This window comes from Rhineura floridana, chromosome 5 (assembly GCF_030035675.1).
Source record: "Rhineura floridana isolate rRhiFlo1 chromosome 5, rRhiFlo1.hap2, whole genome shotgun sequence".
Classification (NCBI taxonomy): domain Eukaryota; kingdom Metazoa; phylum Chordata; class Lepidosauria; order Squamata; family Rhineuridae; genus Rhineura; species Rhineura floridana.
Genome location: NC_084484.1, coordinates 157,953,971 through 157,973,294, shown reverse-complemented (window position 1 = coordinate 157,973,294; position 19,324 = coordinate 157,953,971). Strand labels below are relative to the sequence as shown.

Sequence of the window (19,324 nt, the reverse complement as noted above, 5' to 3'; positions counted from 1 at the left end):
ACTACTAGAAGTGGTGTGGTTAAAAAACACAGAAATAATGATGGCACCATAGCTGAGTTTTCCAGCACAGTATGTTAAGGTATGTATTGTCAATGACGTAAACTGGAAACACTGTGTATGTTGTGAAGTTCAAACCAAAATCCTGTACAGATCTAATCAAATGCCTATACTACATTCCTACACTGATCTCAAGAGTAAAATTTCTAACGATAACAGGAATTTGGCACTGGAATCAATAACTGAAAATGTTATGGACAACAATGTTTTATGTACACTATATCATGTTTCATGACGGGAGGTGTCATAGGTGGTCCACCTATTTAGTGTCGATTGTGCTTAAGGAGCGGCTCAAGTCTTATAAAAAGGCACTTCTAACAGAGTGATTATGGAAAAACTATGATAGGATTGCAGAGTTTTATTCTGAACATTTAGTATACCATTCTTCTTCCCCATGCTCAACAGATTTTCACCCTTGAATACCAGTTCTGATGTTTTGCCATCTGACCAGACGCCCCAGTAAAAAGGTTCATAGTAGTACTTGTAATATTAGGTGCAGGAAATGTATTATTAACATTAAAATATGCAACTTTTACAAGTATTAAGTAGCAATGTATTACATGTGCAACAAGAGACTAGAAGTTGAAAGAACATGAATAGAGTGCCATCTCTTAAATTTGCAAATTGTCACATCCATCAATAAATATGGAACACAGGAAGCTGCCTTATACCGAGTCAGACAATTGGTCCATCTAGCCCAGTATTGTCTACACTGACTGGCAGTAGCTCTTCAGGGTTTCAGACTGTCCCAGCCCTACCTGGAGATGCTGGGGACCAGTCATGTAGTGGCAAATTCAGAAATGCAGGGTCCCTTCATGATAGTCACAGCCACACACTCTCTACCTTTCTTTCTTTTGCTGCTGGGATGAGAATGAGATCCTTGTTAATGCCTTATCCCACCACAACAGACGCCCCTAGGATCCAATCAGCATGAAAAGGCAGAGAGTTAGCTACTGGAAAGAGTCTTCTGCATTTGTTTTGCATCCTTTATACAAGGCAGGACAATGCAATAGATTTTGAATCATGACTTTTAAAATTGGCTCTCTTGCTTGATCCACGTCAGGATAATTATATTCAACACTGTAACAATAATTTTAAGTCCCCCTTGAAGAAAAGCTATATATACCAATTCATTTTGAGAACAGTGAAGTCCTACCTCATAGATGATCTTCTCTTATGCACCTCAAGTTCAGGAAGGAGATCTCAGAAGACACAACTTTGTCTTCTTCTCAAAGGGATGGAGCAGCAATAATCAGGTTTCTCCTCCCAGAGCTCTGTCTAATGAGGGGAGGACAAAACAGTAATGGTAATCCCCTATGAATGCAACACTATCAGATGCTGCACCCAGAAGGGATTACGTGAAAACCCACCAAAAGCCAGGTTTGTCTGTTGGACGAATTGAATGTCATATAACAGGTTCTGAGTTGATCTTGCTAGTCCAATGCAAACTGCTAATACTGTTCTACTTATAGGGTGCTTCAAGGAATTAATATCTAAATAATAATTGAATTGCCCTTCAACTGCTTCACTCTTTCCCTGATATCGTTTTGCTCCACTCATGGTAATTTGTGAAATGATTTAATAAAGGGCTAAAACACTTTAAATGGGTTTGCTGCATGACTGCTACAACATTCACAATAATCTCAAAACATACATATTCAGTCCTCTGAATAGCCCTTTTTGATAGCATAAATGGAAGTCTCTCAAGCTAGAATAAAACTATCCCTCAGAATTCCAAGACAGGCATGGACTTTTTTTTTTAATGGCCATGGCAACTATCATTCCACTTCTGTGATTTGTAAAATTATGGTAACTTATTAACATGTTAGTTGCACCACTGAGCTAAAGGTAATATTGTCCAAGCTGAATCTTATGGATAGGGCAGAGTATAAATTTAAATCCGTAAATAATTATAAAAGAAAAACATTCTTAATTACCAGTTAAAGGAATTGTTCTTTTTTTTCCCATCGCAAGCAGTTTCAGGAATTACTTTAAAAAAGTTTTTTCTTTGTTTGGAATTGTTGTATACTGCTTTTTGTCAAGCATAACCTCAAAGCAGTTTACATAAAATAAAAATGAGCATTAACAATAAGATTCACAAAACCCATAGAATACAATTGAAACCGGCAAGAGCGTGTTGTTCATGTGCTGTTGTTTTACTTTGTATATTGTGAACAGTCTTGAACATAACTTTTTGTGGAAAGGTAGCACAATTTTTTGTGGAAATCTAACAAAGAAAGTTAAAAGCAACCAAGAATCCACTGAATAAGTTACATCAAATCTCACTCATTTACAGATATATGTTTGAAAAACAAACACAAAACAATCTCTCAAAGACCTTGCCCTTAAAAAAAAAAAATTAGAGTGATGATTTTGTTAAAGTGTTGCTTAGTTACAAAAATCACTGCTGTGGATTGATTGGCTTAATACATCCATTAACAAATAGGTTAGTTTAAAAGTTAAAGAAACAATGGTTTCTCCAGGTAAGACTGGGAGAGATGTCTGTCTGAAATCCTGGACCGCTGCTGCCAATCAGTGTAGACAATATTGAGCTAGATAGACCAATAATCTGACTTAGTATGAGGCTGCTTCCTATGTTCCTGCATCCTAAAGTGATTATTTGAAGGTAAAGCCACCTTTCTGAAATAAAAGGAGTAGTCGAATAACTGAGCGGGCCTAGGGCTCTGTCTGAAGGTATGCAGTACCTAGAGAAATTAGAAGCCCAGCAGAACTTTCTAAGAAGCGCAGATATAACACATGGCTTCGGATGGGAAAAGTTGATATTGTGTGAAATAGTGTTGGAGTGAAATGTGTGTAATAAAACAACTCTGGTTGGCTCAGGAACTTGTTATCGAGCTGCAAGATCCAGGGAACCATGACATTTTACTTAGGGTGTCAATATACTCAAAGCCATGTACGTTATAGAATCACAGAATAGTAGAGTTGGAAGGGGCCTATAAGGCCACCAAGTCCAACCCCCTGCTCAATGCAGGAATCCAAATCAAAGCATTCCTGACAGATGGCTGTCCAGCTGCCTCTTGAACGCCTCCAGTGTCGGAGAGCCCACTACCTCTCTAGGTAATTGGTTCCATTGTCGTATGGCTCTAACAGTTAGGATGTTTTTCCTGATGTTCAGTTGAAATCTGGCTTCCTGCAACTTGAGCCCATTATTCCGTGTCCTGCACTCTAGAACGATCGGGAAGAGATCCCAGCCCTCCTCTATGTGACAACCTTTCATGTACTTGAAGAGTGCTATCATATCTCCCCTCAGTCTTCTCCAGGCTAAACATGCCCAGCTCTTTGTCTCTTCTCATAGGGCTTTGTTTCCAGTCCCCTGATCATCCTTGTTGCCCTCCTCTGAACCTGTTCCAGTTTGTCTGCATCCTTCTTGAAGTGCGGAGACCAGAACTGGATGCAGTACTCAAGATGAGGCCTAACCAGTGCTGAATAGAGGGGAACTAATACTTCAGGCGATTCGCATTATGCCGAAGCCACATAGAACTAAAACAGCTGACCCACCTATCCTATAAAACCGTATGTTCTATATGTTCTATAAAATGTTAGGGAGTAGGTGGCTGGTTGTAATGTCCTAGTGCTTGCTTTGTTTTTAAGGATGTGCCAACTCAGTAGTGGCATCCTATCAACATTACATAATATACTAGTCTTTCTTGGTTAAATTTCTTCATTGAGTAATGTGTTTTCTGTGGTTTAACATCATCTATCCTACAATGTAGTATCTCACCTTTTTGGTCAGCATTCAGTGGAAAAACTCTGGTACTTGTTTTCCACTGCTTTGGAAGGAACCTCTTTTAGAACATTCTTGCTGGTATACTCTGTGCTGTTCTCACCACAATCACTTGTGCACTTGGTCATCAGCAACCAAAACCTTTTAAGATCAGCAGACTGTATTTGTCTCCTACATTACAGAACATATTTGTTCAGAACATTAACTACTGGTGGAATTAAATAACCACTTTTGCCTTTTTATGATAACCACATGATGGGGTGCATAAGGAGCTGAGTTATCTGCAGGGGTCCAGCATGTTATGAACTGAAATACATTTACCACTAAGCTGCAAAAATCTTCCTTGTAAAAACCACATTGGTATCAGCAGCCATCATTCAACAGAACCCTCCAGAGTCCAGGCCTACACAAGTGGTAACTTCAAAAGTAAGCTTCAAAGTGGGGAAATGCATTGTCTGAACCCATCCTAGGTTATCTCAAGCTCACATTTAATACTGGCATAAAATAACACAAACATAATGGAAACTTCATTACAGATGTTTATTGTCAAACAAAGTGCAGATATTTAACTGTGTTAAGAGAGTTTCAATATTTCAGAACAAAAGAAAGTTTAAAAAAATCACATGTAAAATGCTAATATTTAACAAAGCAGAATTAAAGTTATGGCAATTATTTATTTATAATTATTATTTATAATTCCACCATGATACAGTTTAAATAAGGAGCAGAAGTTGTCTTTCAATTAAATTTGATAATGGGGTTTTAAACATCATGGAGCTATTTGCATAATGGAACCCATCAGTTAGTGTAGTTTGTGCCTGGCAAAAAAATAGCCCCCAAAGCACCATACAATAATTAACAGAAACAACTGAAACAACACCATCATAAAAGGGTAGCACAAAAAACACCATCAGCAGCAACCAAGTATAAAACAATTATACAGGGCTGTGATTCAAGTTGAAGCTAAGCATCCAAACATAATGGTCTTCATGGATCTACAAAATGTCAAGAAAGAGGCGATGCTGGCCTCCCAAAGGAAGGAATTCCAAAGTCTGAGAGTCCCAGCTGAGCAAACCTTATCCCTAGCACCCACTAGTATACTGGAGGATGACGACCTTTGAGCAGGGTCTCCCCTGCTGAAATTTCTCTTTCATCTATAATCGTCTTAAAGCTTCATGCAGGAAAGTTAAGATACAAAGGAAACCCCAGAACCTTCCCCATGTTGCATAAATGTTATGCTGCAGGAGGCCCCCAGAGGTAACTACACTCCTCAGCTTTGTAGACTACAGGATAGCAAGCAACATCTGCAGAGGTGACTGGTGTGGTCTATAAAAGATTACTTTTGTCTCTCAGATTTTGGCTTCCAAACATTCTGGTCTCACAAAAAGATCAGCAATAGTGAAAAAAGATAATTTGTTTATTCATAGAAATCATTTAAACCTGATGTCATAATGTTTGCCAATGAGAATTTTTCTACTTCAGAGGACCAGAAATGGAAAATCTGATTTTAAAAATGCATCCCTGCATTTCTCATATGGTGCAGTGATTTATGGCTAATGTGTTTGTCTGTTGAAACTTTATAGAGGAAGAGAGACACATGACAGAGCACATGCTTTGCATTCAAAAGATCCCAGATTCAGTCTTTGGTATATCCAGGTACAAAGACTCCTGCCTGAAACTCTGGAGAGCCAGTGCCAGTCAGTGAAGACAATACTGTAGTAGATGGACCAAAGGTATGCCTTAGTATGAAATAGCTTCCTATGTTCCTATAGAATTCATTAAACAACGGTTCAGTAACCAATACACAGGCGTTAGAGGTAAAGCTTCTACACAAACTAGTGCAAGAAATGTGCCTCCAATCGATTTTGAAACTGGAATTATAGGCAACTGGACTAAACAGAAGGAGCTGATTTTTACAGAAACAGTGTTCAGCACAACAGCCTACACAGCTTATTATTTTTAAATGAGCTCCTCTTATCAGTGAACTGTATAGAACCCTGTAGATAAACCTGTTAAGTTACCAAACCAACATGGAGCCTGAATTTAGTAATCAAACACATTTTGAACAAGTAATCTAAGGCATTGTAAACCATAATTGTTTACTTGGATTTCAGGAAAGGCATTTTTAATCTCTGCAAGAATTACTGAAAGTCGTCCATTTGATTTGTCACCCAAGTGATAACCAAAGGAAGGGAGTTATGAGAAATAATTCAAGAACTGGGCTTTGCTAACCCCCCGAAGTTCCCTTACAATTGGAAAAACAGGTCAATGGAACCAGGTTAAAAACTACATCATCCTCCAGTCAATATAATTTCTTCCTGTGCAGATTTATTGCCAGTACGGACACCAATAATGCAACATACCAAAGACTATAATGTAAAGCACACTTATTTGAAAGTAAGGCCCTTTGATATTAAACAGGCTTCCAAATGCATTTCTTTATAACCTCAGTTGATTGTAAACTGTGGTGTGATGCCCATAGAAAGATAAGCAGAATTTAGCCCAGGTGAACAAACAGCCAATTCTTTTCTCCCAGCCTGATCTTGTACCCCTGCAAATACAACCACATCTTGGGCTAAATTAACCACAAAGCATGGTTATAAAAAGCATCGTAAATAATTATCATCAGTATTCTATATTGCTAACATTTAAGGAGATGCTGATAAGAAGCCATCCGACATACTTGACGTTACTTAATAATTAGTTATTTCTGGGGACGGCATAATCTGTGTAAATAGTGTTCTGAAATACAGCATGTTGCTCAAAATGAAGAAAGCCTTGCATTCCAGTTATCCAAAGCACTGAAAGCACAATCTACAACCAAATATATCCCTATTCAGATCCACTGAAATCAATGCACCTGCCCCAGGGGGTTTATGATTGTGCCTTTAAAATATCATTTAGCAAGTGGAAGTAGCTGCTGAACTTCAGATAAAAATATTCCAGCCTTAATTGACTACAGTTGTGCAGATCAGCCCGTTCTGGCATTTGACTTCCATGCTGCAACATTTGCCAGTGGAAGGGGTGCACCCATTCAAATGCCAACCTGCTGTGTATCATCAGGTTTAATTTCCTTTTTCAATTTGGACAGGCGCACAAGACACTCATCTCGCCAGTGTCTTCTGGCATTTAGGTGTTCTGGATCAGCTGGAGTTTTTTCACACATTGCCTGAAACAAAGGTAAACATTACAAGTCATGAATAGGAAAACTACAAGCAGGACCTGCAATAAAATGTTGTGCTGTTTCCTTTCACCTAAAATAAACGCTTCTGTTCAGGGTTCTAGATAGCCATTCCCACCAAACAGGACATTCCACTCCTCTACCCCATCCCTGCCCTGTGTTCCATTTTCCCCGAAACTACATCATGTAGGTACTGAACTGTCCTCATTGGGCTGTTTTTTTGCTTCCTTAGTTTATCCTTCCTCTTGTTTCTTAGTGGCCCCATCTTGGCTACACTTCTGGTAACACTCACTCCTGATTATTATGGGCTCTCAGACACTATATACGAGTGAATCTTTTGCTTTGCTTTGCCTTGCCTTGAATGGAGTTCTGTTACTTCAGTCAAAGTATCAGCCATTTTCCCACCATGTTTAAGTCTAGAACACCTGATGGGCACATGAAGGAAAATTTCTCTCATACTATGGCTACATTAAAAACCCTCTGCATGGATTTGGCTCACTTAGAGTTTAAAAAAGATTGAAGATTGGGCATGCTCAACATGAATCCTCCTTGAAAATAACGTAGGAAAGTGCAAGACAAATAGGGCAAAACAATTTCAGTTTGTTTATTTTATTTATTTATTATTTATTTATTAAATTTATATACCGCCCGACTAGCAATAGCTCTCTGGGCGGTGAACATAGAAATACAAAGCATAAAAAATACAATAAATAACACAATATGATACAAAATAACACAATCTAAATCAATGCAGTAACATTTTAAATTTAAATCAACTGGTCCTTTCCATACCAGTTCATAGAGCAACAAATGCTGAATCCAGACACCAACCATCCATCCAGTTAGGTCTACATTTTTGGAGACCTCACATATTTTCCCCTAAGTGTTACATTTTGTTACTGGAAGAATGTCACTCTTTTCCAGTTAGCACATTTGTTGTTACTGTATTATATAGAATGTGGTTGTGTCACAGATTCATATTGGATAGTGCCTGTGATATCACTAGTGATGGAGAATACAACTCATTCACCCCCAATACTTGCACCTTTTGTGAACTTTTTACGACAAATGGTTTTTTAAAATATGGCAGGCACCAATGGTGGTGTGCTTCCATCATTTGAGAAAAATATATCTTTATGCCCGTGTCTCCTGACTGATGATGCTAGCTTTTAACAGTGCTGGTACTGTAATTTTGATGTTTTACTCTTTCGTTGTTATGTTTTATTAGTACTGTTGTTATTATATTGTTGTAACGATAGCTTGGGACTTATTTTTAAATAAAATGGCATAGAAATGATTTTAAACAAAAAAGCAAGCAGGGAAACAACAAAGTTCTTGGTTGCTGTGTGCTACTATAGTACAAAGTTTTTAAAAGGATCCAGGCTATCACCACTTCATTTTTTTTAAAGTCCTTGCTAGCTGTGCTCATCCTATTAATTTTTGTTACCAGTATAACCATCTCCTTTACAACAAGACTAACCTGTCTCCATGACATGGGAACAGGATACTGGCATGGGATAGGAGAAAGCATAAATATAGTGTGGATGGCATTAGTCCTAGAGAAAGACGTTTGTGCTTGAATCATAATATGTAAACCAGTTCTAATGGCTTTAAAAATAAGATAAAGATTAGACAGAATATGATAAGCAGCCATGAGCTCTGCTTACAGGGTTGCTAGGTCTGCAATGAGGAGAGCCCTTTTGTTTCAAAGTAGGATGCAGCCATGGTTTATCCTGCTTATTCTCATCTGGCCCTGAACAGTGCGATTACCTGTTCAAACTACAAAAAAGAACTCTGACCTTGGTTTTTTAGGCAGGCAACTACACATTGGGCATTTGATCTCTTTTCTGTATCCCTGTACACGTTATAAAGCAACTTGTTTGTTTAGATGTCATTTTGAATGTATCCTTAAGTAAATTACAGAATAATGTAAGGCGAAGGAATTAAGCCACTGCTTTTGGAAGGTATAGAAAGGTTTCATTGCCTTGCAGGTTAAGAGACACTGGTGCCAGGAAGATAAGGAAAATGAGACAGGCTGTTCTCAGATTATGCATTAAGCGAATAGAATGGTGAATGTTAAATTGTCCTAGAGTAAAAAGATTTAAGTGTTTTGAAATGTATAATGATGAACTGTTCATACCATGTAAGCATTTTGCCAAATATACAACAGGATTTGCTCCATATGAAGACAGTTTACTAATTTAATGAGGTGGCTCAAATAGGTCATAGAATAATAGAGTTGGAGGGGGCCTATAAGGCCATCGAGTCCAACCCCCTGCTCAATGCAGGAATCCAGCTTAAAGCATTCCCAACTGGAGGCTGTCCAGCTGCCTCTTGAATGCATCCAGTGTTGGAGAGCCCACCACTTCCCTAGGTAATTGGTTCCATTATCGTACTGCTCTAACAGTTAGGTTTTCCTGATGTTCAGCCGACTTCTTGTAAGTTGAGCCCATTATTTTGTGTCCTGCACTCTGGGACAATCAAGAAGAGATCCTGGCCCTCCACTATGTGACAACCTTTCAAGTACTTGAAGAGTGCTATCGTATCTCCCCACAGTCTTCTCCAGGCTAAACAGGGCCAGTTCTTTCAGTCTCTCCTCAGGGCTTTGTTCCCAGTCTCCTGATCATCCTTGCTGCCATCCTCTGAACCTGTTCCAGTTTGTCCACATCCTTCTTGAAGTGTGGTGTCCAGAACTGGATGCCGTACTCAAGATGGGGCCTAATCAGTGCCAAATAGAGGGAAACTAGTACTTCATGTGATTTGGAAACTATAATTCGGTTAATTCAACCTAAAATATCATTTGGCGTTTTTGCAGCCACATTGCATTGTCGACTCATATTCCACTTGTGATCAACAATTCCTTGATTCTTCTCGCATGTAGTATTGCTGAGCCATGTATCCCCCACCTTATAACTGTGCATTTGGTTTCTTTTTCCTAGGTGTACAACTTTGTACTTATCCCTGTTAAATTTCATTTTGTTGTTTTCAATGCTCCAGTCTATCAAGATCACTTTAAATTTTGTTTCTGTCCTCCAAGGTATTAATTATTTTGTATCATATGTAAATTTGATAAGCAGTCCCTGTACCTCCTTATCCAAGTCATTAATAAATATATCACAGCTGAACATTTCAACCTATGTCTGACCAAAATAAAGTGTCAGGTATAGTAATACTTTTTTTAAATCAAGTTATCATGACTTTTGATGACAGCCATATTGACTTGCCCTTAGTGTGCATACAGTAAATGCAGAAAGAATGGCAGGTAAAAGCAGCTATGCTGGGGTGGCACCCAAAGTCGTAGCAGGCCACAACTAATTGCTCACTGAGTCATATGCCTGCAGCTCACACAAACCAGGCCCAGATTGACTCCACTGATCTCAACATCTATTAATCTGTATTAGAATTCATTAAAATTCCAACAAAGAGGCCAACTGATGTGAAAATTGCCATACCCTAAAACAATTGATATTAAATACTGCTTATGTGTTTTGTTAACTCTAAATCATGTTACTCCAATTTGCACACATACCTGATTGATTTTCTGTTCCGTTTCCCCTGCAAAATCTGGTATTGGCCCAAAGCTTCTCAAGACACGTATCATACCTTCACGGTATCTGTCACAATAGTTCAGCATGCCTGAAACAGAATTGGAGAACTCTTGTTGGTCTTTCCTAAACAGTACAATATGTATAATCGAAGAACCATAAAACCCATTGACTTTCAGACTTGAGAAGAAACTTATAGGTCATCTAGTCCAACAGTTTTGTCTGGAAAGGAGATTTCCTATATCAAAATGTTCCAAACAGTTGCCTGCTGAATCTCTTCTTGGATACCTCCAGTGAAGTTATAACTTCCTTTGAACACTCCATTTTGCTCCCCTGCTAAATGCTTCTTCTAGGTAGGACATTTTTCATAATGTTTGACATAAATCTGTTGTCTTGAAATTTAACCCAGACATGCAAACAAGTCTACATAATTTAGTAGCCCACTAAATTTTTCCTAGCCTGCCCATATACCTTTGCAATTCATGTGTGGCACTTTGAGTACCAGAAATAATGGCAAATTCTCTTTTAGTTTGTAAACCTCTGCTTAGTCAGATGAGAGCCTTACAGCACAATCATTAACACACTTACTCCTTAATAAGCTTGTTTAGGATTGAAGTCTCAGTCACCTAGGTGACCGGGCAAGGGGCTATTTTGGAAGCCTGGTTTTGCAGACCAGTCTTTAGTAGGCTGGGAAAGAAAGGTCTTACCCCGTGCTAAGCAGTATCACTTTTGAGATATTGGAAGTGATGCTCTTGTAAAAACAACCTAATATGGCCTTGGCCTTGTGTGCCACAGTATCTCATTATTGCTGTTAAAGCACTAATTTCAAGTACATAGAAGATATAATGTAAAAATCCCAAATTTCAGATAGTGATTGTATCATCTGAAGCAATCTGTTTCTCCATCGGTAGTTTGAAGGGAAGATGCATCACTGGGTAAAAGGGGGCTCAGAAATCAAAGGATTTTTGAGTTGTTCAAAGCATTAATGAATACAATATTGTCAATCTGTTAAAAGAGTCTTTCTGATTGCATTGTCCGTCAATTTAACAAGTTTCTTTTCTGTTCCTTCCCTCCCCACCCCCAAACTGTGTAGAACAGCTACATACATGGCTTGGTGAAATTCCTGTCCTTCACTTCTCTTCTCAGATTTATTGCTGAAAACAACTACTATTTCACAAGCTCAATTGTTATTTTTCAGTGGAAAATATCAGAATTCTCTGATATTTTGTACATCACACAACTGAGTGAAGAAAATAACCATTGACATGCATTAATCCCATATTTCTTGGTTTAAATAGCATTCTAAGAAGTTAACATTGTGAACATTGTTAACTTCTGTGAACATTTTTATACCATTTAGGTCCTCTCTGTTCTTCTCACTAAGCATAGAAGAGAATGCCTGAAGTAGGCGTTCCTACAGTTATTTGAATGCAGGATCTTCTCATGTGGTAGGCTGAAAAAGGGGAGCAGGGAGGGAGGAAGCACACAAGCCCAACGCTCATCCCATTTAGATTGGACAGTTCACATATGAGCTGTCCATAGAATGTGTTGAAGTTTGCAGAGGCTGCAAAAAGGGGGGGGTCTGTTGACTAGGATTGATTGAGGAATTTGTTCTTTGAATTCCGATAATAACTAATCTGCACCTCCTGGACTAATGTGCAGATCAGAATGTAGTTATCCTTTAACAGCACACTTCTTCTAATTTTGCAATGTCGTTCTCAGGTCAAAAATGTATTTTAAAAATTCAATTTTTTTAAAAAAAATCATTTTCATTTTATTAAAATATTAAAATACAGACAGCCCTTCACTGGTACAGATACCAAGACAGGGTACAATATAAAAGAAATTATTAAAATCATTAGTAAACACAAACTAAAGACAGTTCTTCAGACTATCAACAAAGACTAATCAAACAGCTAAACGGAGATTTATTATTAAAAACCTAAAAGATAGAGTAAACAGGTATACCTTCACTTGGCACCAAAACGACAACAGTTAATGCCTGATGTACCTGTATGGGGACGGCATTCCACAAACATGGCACCACCATGCAGAAAGTTTTATTATGTGTCAACATAAATGAATCTCCTGTAATAGTGGAACGCAAAGAGAAGCCCACTTATATCTTACTGATATAGGGGAAAGTGCTCAGGTTCCATGCTCTTGGGATTTAAAAGATAAGCACCAGCACCCTGAATTGGGCTCCAAAGTGAATTAGCAACCAATGCAGTGGTTTGATGATAGGGCTAATATGATCCTTCCTGGCTATATCACATTCTGCCATTGTGGCTAGGCTATCCCTACTAGTCTCTAGGCCAAGAGCCTAAAAATGGGGTGTCAGTTACCATCTGGGGTGAATAAAAGAGGCACACACACACCCTGTGCCCTTAGTTATAATTTTTAATTATTTTTTTAAAAATTTCAGCCACATTCGCTTTCACAAGTACATATGAGTGGTGCAAATGATATCTACACCTCTAGCAGAGCATCCTCTACAAAACATTATTGAATTGTGTCATACCCAACGCTTCATTTCAGCACAGGACATTATCAACAATGGAATCCCCATGCCAATAATAGCCAAAATTTGCAGCATCCACAATATACTTTAGGCCACCATAGATCATACATTTACATTGGCAGAAATGTGTTTATATATATTTTGGCAATTACTGGTGTGGTTCCAAGCATTGGCCAGTGCCCTGCACCCAAAGCACTAGACTGTACTTGACTCTGTGTCATCTCATGGAGGGCACTATCCTGGGATATATAATTTGTGCTGTCCCAAGGTTACTTTGGAGCACACTAATCCAGCTCTTGATTCTTTTCTACATAGTTTGACAATTATTGGCATTATTAAACAATTCAACATTAAATATTGTATTAAGCTATTATCAAAACACCCCAAAACTTACAGTTTGACATATTTTATGGATGTTGGTGCCATGATTCATGAGACAGATGCTACAGGAGAATGGTCAGTGGCCATTTCGGAAAATAGCTTCTGTAGACTTTTTCTGCATGTCTCAGGGCAACGTACAAAATGCATTAAAAACAGTTAAAAACAATACAGAAAATAGCAGCAGATCTTTTAAAAATACCAAATAGGCACCTATTCATCCAGCTAGGAAGGCTTCTTGAAACAAAAAGGCTTCCATTGTTTCTGGAAAATGCAGGTAGTAGATGCCTGTCTACCTCAACAGGAATGCTGTCCCACAGGACAGGGCAGGCGCATTGAAAGCCCTGCTCCGAGTTACTCTGCAGTAGACTTCTGATATCTTTGGAACTTGCAGGAGAAGCTCTCCCGCAGACCACAGTGACCTGCTGGGTTTATATGGGATAAGGCAGTCTCTCAAGTAAACTGATCCTGAGCTATATAGGGCCTTATTAATGGGGCAATTTATATATCCACACATATATAATCAGGCTCACAGAGAATCCAAAAATCTATAGAAAAAGCAGGCAAAGTAAACTTAGTTTGAACTCTTGGGTTCTTGCCAAATTGGCCAGTGCATGACTGACATTTATTAATTGGTCTATTGTTCTAATTCAAGCAACCATATAACTGGTAAGCAGTGATTAATATGATATTGGTTTTGATCCAAACAGATAGGTTTCTTGTGTAAAGCAATAATGCCATCTAGGGGAAAAATTATGAAAACATGTATTAGAAGTTATAATGAGACAAACAGTGTGATTTTACAATGATTTTAAAGTAACCCAGTGTGTTATGTTATATTTACAACTTTATAAGTGTGTTTTCATTAAGAAAAAGGTATTCTGGGGTGGCCTGCCTCCTCTATATCTGAGGCTGAAAGATACTACTTAGCCAGAGTCACCCAGTCTTTTCATGAGTCTGTGTGGCTTCAAAATGAAGCTCAAGTGTTTAAATAATCCCCTCTCTTGTATTTTATAAATAAGGAAATGGGATTTCTGAGAAAGTATAAGGACATAAGAACCCCTATGGCAAAGGAATAGAACTGGGGGTGCTCATACATTCCCAAATGCCCTAAGTTGAGGCAAACTTAACTCAGGGAACTTGTCCAAATATTTCCAGGTGTACCTGGGTCAGCCTGACTGATCAGGAACAATGGCATATGGAATGTACTGGGTATGCTTGAAGGCATATTCACAATGGTACTGGCCTGAAAATTCGTTAGTCAAGGTGGACAGCAGATCAATGGTAACATTAATGAGATGGACAGAATTTTGGAATCAGCATGGAGTTGCCTAATGCTTTCTGATTGGTTTGGAAACAATTGTAGAGGAGGAGCTGTGATGTTGGGTGGGCAGGAACTCATGAGATTGGTGAATCACTGTCACATGCTGTAACTGTACTCTATAAAAGAGCTTGCACACAGTGTCTCAGTGCAGTCTCTCCTGGAAGTTTCTGGGAGGCTGACCCTGCATATGCTTGTAAAGAATAAAGGCCTACCTTTTTGCTTCAAGCCTGTGTCTTTCAAAGTTCTTCAAGGACCCCCAGCAAAAGATCCCATGGTGAAAAATTCTCCATCATTATATATTTGTACCAACACTTTGATCTTGGCCCGGCAGCAAACTGGCAGCCAGTGCAAATTCTGCAAGCAACATGTTATATGCATATGCCAACTTGAACATGCCTACCCAATTCTTTCTCATTCCAAACTATGTCTTCTATGTCATCCAAGTGGGACTTATTGTCAGTAATGACTTTCCTACAGAAGTCTATTACAGGGACAGGGACATACAGTGGATGACTGGAAAACTAGCATCACAGTCCATTCTGGAATTGCTGTCTTGCAGATCTAAGCAGTCTTGTGAAGCACTCACATATACCCATATGAAAAATAGGTTGACATGCACAATATGCCATGTACAACTGTGACAACTAAGCTGACCAAGACAAAAAGAACTTTGAATCTGTCCTTGAAAGATAACGATGACAATGACTTTTAGGATTACTTAATACGTTTGAGGAAACATAGTTCAACTATGCTATTTTTGTAGATTTGTGAATGAAGCAACATACTGGCATAATAAAAAGCATTGTCGTGAAATAAAGTTCTCTTTCATTTTCATTGCCATATGTCACATTTGTCAAGTAGTTTTGTCATTTTATTTTATTATGTTATTTTTTATTTGCAGTAAAAAGTTCATATTGGCTTTTGTTTTGTTTTTACGCAACGAAGGTGTTTTTTCAGTGAAAGCTACTTATTACTGCCAACCATAATGGCTCATAATTTTACTAGGATCAAAGACTATAAAAAATAGTACCTAATTTGATCCCTCAAGATCTTAGTGGCCATCTGCTTTTTAGACCCACAGTTGGAACTATGCTGACTGATGAAATGCTTGTGTGGGAGTATTCCTTTACATAAGTAGTATTATCTCAACAGAGTTATGATCAATCACTGATCATAAATGAAGACAATTTTAATGTATACCAAATGTATACAGAAGATAGACCACTGCTGACTCACAGGTAGTAAAATTGCTTACTCATAATGTACAACACTAGACCAAGAGCTAAATGAAGGCTGCCATTCAATGCATGTTTACTCAGGAGTAAGCCTGAATTCATTCTGAGAGAGCATGGGTCAGGCTACAGATCTCTTCTCCTCAAATGATAGCCCTTCTGGAGGAAGGATGGGATATAAATTCAATAAATAAATAAAATAAAAATATCACAAACTAGTTGATGTAACTACATATACCACAAATATTTCTGATTAAACTTGATAACAAGAACCTATTTCAAAGTATGTTTGAATAACAAAAAAAGGTATATTAAACGGTGGTTGAAAAGGCTCTGATGGATTTGGGTTTTTTAAAAATAATTTAATTTTCAAAATAAATACATGAATGTTCAAACATCAAAGTGAAGTATCATTCTTACATAAGTTTACATCTTGTCCAACATTTGCAGTATCAACTAACAACTAAAAACCCTCAACAACAACAGATCCTCCCCACAACAACATGGTACAAGAAAAGGAAAAAAGGGGGAAGTAAAAATGGAGATGCCTGTACTGATAATGCTTGTGTAGATCCACAGGAGAAACCTTCATCATCCAGTAACAATGAGGCAAATACAAACAGCATTCATCATTCCAAATACTGGCATAGTGGTTCTTGATTGTGTTCTTTTTGATTAATAAATAGAAACAACACCGAAATAAACTTGTCTGTCTTAAATGTATATGGCTAATGTAAGTGATGAAATAATATGTTTTCTCCTTTCAAAACTACTGCTAGTGTAACATTGTACAAGGATCACAATGTCAACATATTTTTAGGGAGAAAGGAGGACCTACAGTGAATAAAATCAGAACTTTTTATATTTTTGTATTTAATTGGACGATAGCCAGCACTAGTAATACCAGAGTAGAGTCATTGAAATCAATAGATCTATTCTTACTAACAGATATCACCCATTGACATTTATTTCATTCACTATTTGAATTGTGATTCAAATTTGGAAGCATTAGCTATAAAAGGATTCATTCAGCTGGCACAAATCCTACTGAAATCTACAAAGTTTTTTGGTGGTGCAGCTGTTTGAAGCATAATATTCAAAACACCTTTTCCCCACATGTTTTGCAGCTGATTTTTATAAACTTAAAGTAATTCAGAAAGCTTGAAAACAAGCATATAATCTTACCACATAATGTGGAAACTCAAAAGATTAGGTGTGCACACAGGAGGTACTTTGTATTAAGATAATACTGTGACAGGTAAATGAGATGACTTTAGAAGCACTATATTGCTGGCAGATTTTTTCACTAAAAGGATCTGATAGCATTTCTTTTCTTTTGGGGCTCCTATGCCAAAGTTTTAAAATGTCCAGCTCTAGTATAAGAACTCGCTGAACCCGAAATCAGCATTCAGCATTATCATATTAAGTCAATTAGATATCGTTATAGTACTTCTCTTGTTAAAAAATGTTAAGGGCTTCCTTCTGTCTGTCAGCATTCAGTTCTCATGTTTCTCGCTCTCTGACTTCTCATTGACTTGCTGTTGGCATTTGTTCTGTAATTGCAAGGCTACTGGCATGGTGCCCTGCGGTCAGTTGTCTTCCTGTCTATGAAGAATTCTCATGGCAGAGCAAAGACAGCACAATCCTACACATGCCTGCTCAGAAGTAAGTCCCATTCATGGGGACAGGATGGCAGCCTTAAGCAATGTCATCGGGAGTAGCACCTAAATGGATTCATTTCCCAGCTACTGAAGTTAATGGGACAGCACAGAGAGGGAGGGCGGGAGAGAGAGAGAGAGAGAGAGGGAGGGAGGGGGAGGGAGGGAGGGAGGGGGAGGGAGAGAGAGAGAGAGAGAGAGGGAGAGATTCTTCATCAGGAAACATAAGACCTTGCAAGTGGCTATGGATTAGTATTTGCAAGTGGCTGTGGACAAAAAAAGTAGTAATGCCCACTTTATAATGGTTCATTTAGATAAATTCTAACCCTTCAGAAATGTTCTCTCTTCCAGAAGAAATAGAACAACCCAACAAGTTAATTTGTGCAGTATCCCCATAGGCTGAGGGAAGAACGAAACAGTTGGACTCTGCAAGCTTCAGAAGTCTAGTGACTAGAATGATTTTCTTTTCTCAGTCAAAGCGATGCAAGAATCCTCTTTCTTGCCTGTTCCTGGATGTGCAGCTGGAGTATATGGAAAGTACCAAAAGACTAGAACAGTCCTGCACAACTTTTGACAGCCCAAACAAGAGACAGCTCACCACAGGCTCAATATTTTTTTTGCTTTTGCTGTCTACTTAGAAATGTGAAAGTGTGTGTGTGCGCGCGCTCACTCCCTGCAGGTCACAATACATGGCTGAAAGTTTATGGTTGATTGGTGGATCAGACCTTGTCTTAGGGTGCTTCTATATGAATGGATGGTGGCACTTAAATGCTAGTCACCCAAAGCTGAATATAAACGTGGGAGATGCTGACAATCTTTACCAGAAATGAATTGGGGATAAAGCTAGAGTAATGTCAAAATAAATAATAATAGTTTAAACTCTGTGCAACAAGTGCCTTTTTAATGAAATACATCCTGTTACCAGATTTTATCGTTCATCATGGTGATGCTCGAAACAACATTTTGAAACTACCTGAAATATACAGATATTGAAGGTTGCAGTCTTATCTGATCTGTTAAACCGATATTCATGATGACTTTGTATCATGAAACTTGTGCCTTGGAAACTCCCATATTTAAATCTTAGCGGCAAAGATTACATACCTTCTGCATTCAGATGCATGGTTTCCAGAGGTCCAATAAAAGCATACCGCATTCCCAAGCCGTCAGACATTACAAGATCTAGATCAACAGGAGATATGACTCCCTCCTGCATGGCAAGAATATTATGAATGTTAAAGAACGTCACAAATTCTACTTGCTTGTTTGCTCTCTAATCCCTTTAGGGATAGAAAACATATTGAAAACAGACATGTAAAAAAATGGAAATAAACTGGTTACTATTATTAAATGAACCATTGTATTTAGATAGGTTTATTATAAACTCTAGTTAGATACAGAGTTGTCATCTTCTCATGGTACTGTTATGATCATATATAGTGTAGCATCAGTATTGTCTCTTGACAGCAGTGGTAGGGAACCAGTGATCCTCCAGATGCTGTTGGAACAACAGCTCCATAGCCAGTGGTCAGGGAAGATGGGAGTTGCAATCCAGGACCATCTGCAGGGTTCCCCACCCTTGCTATACAGAGTACAAGAAGGCAGATCCCTTCACTGAGGAGCCTACAGTCTAAACTTTGACACACGGGGAGCAATGGGAAGAGGGGAGAAGTAGAGGCAGGC

At 38.4% G+C, this 19,324-nt stretch overlaps 1 protein-coding gene across 1 annotated transcript in view; it reads right to left on the bottom strand.

Annotated features, from left to right (window-relative positions):
* Nucleotides 1-4,335: 4,335 nt before the first annotated feature.
* The window catches only part of CRYL1 (crystallin lambda 1), an 87,915-nt gene continuing 72,926 nt past the window's right edge, over nt 4,336-19,324 (bottom strand). The window contains exons 6-8 of the mRNA XM_061628592.1: nt 18,746-18,851; nt 10,513-10,619; nt 4,336-6,971 (exon numbers count right to left, since the gene is read on the bottom strand). Coding sequence (XP_061484576.1) covers nt 6,837-6,971; nt 10,513-10,619; nt 18,746-18,851 — 348 coding nt within the window. The 3' untranslated portion in view covers nt 4,336-6,836. The remainder of the gene's footprint in view (nt 6,972-10,512; nt 10,620-18,745; nt 18,852-19,324) is intronic.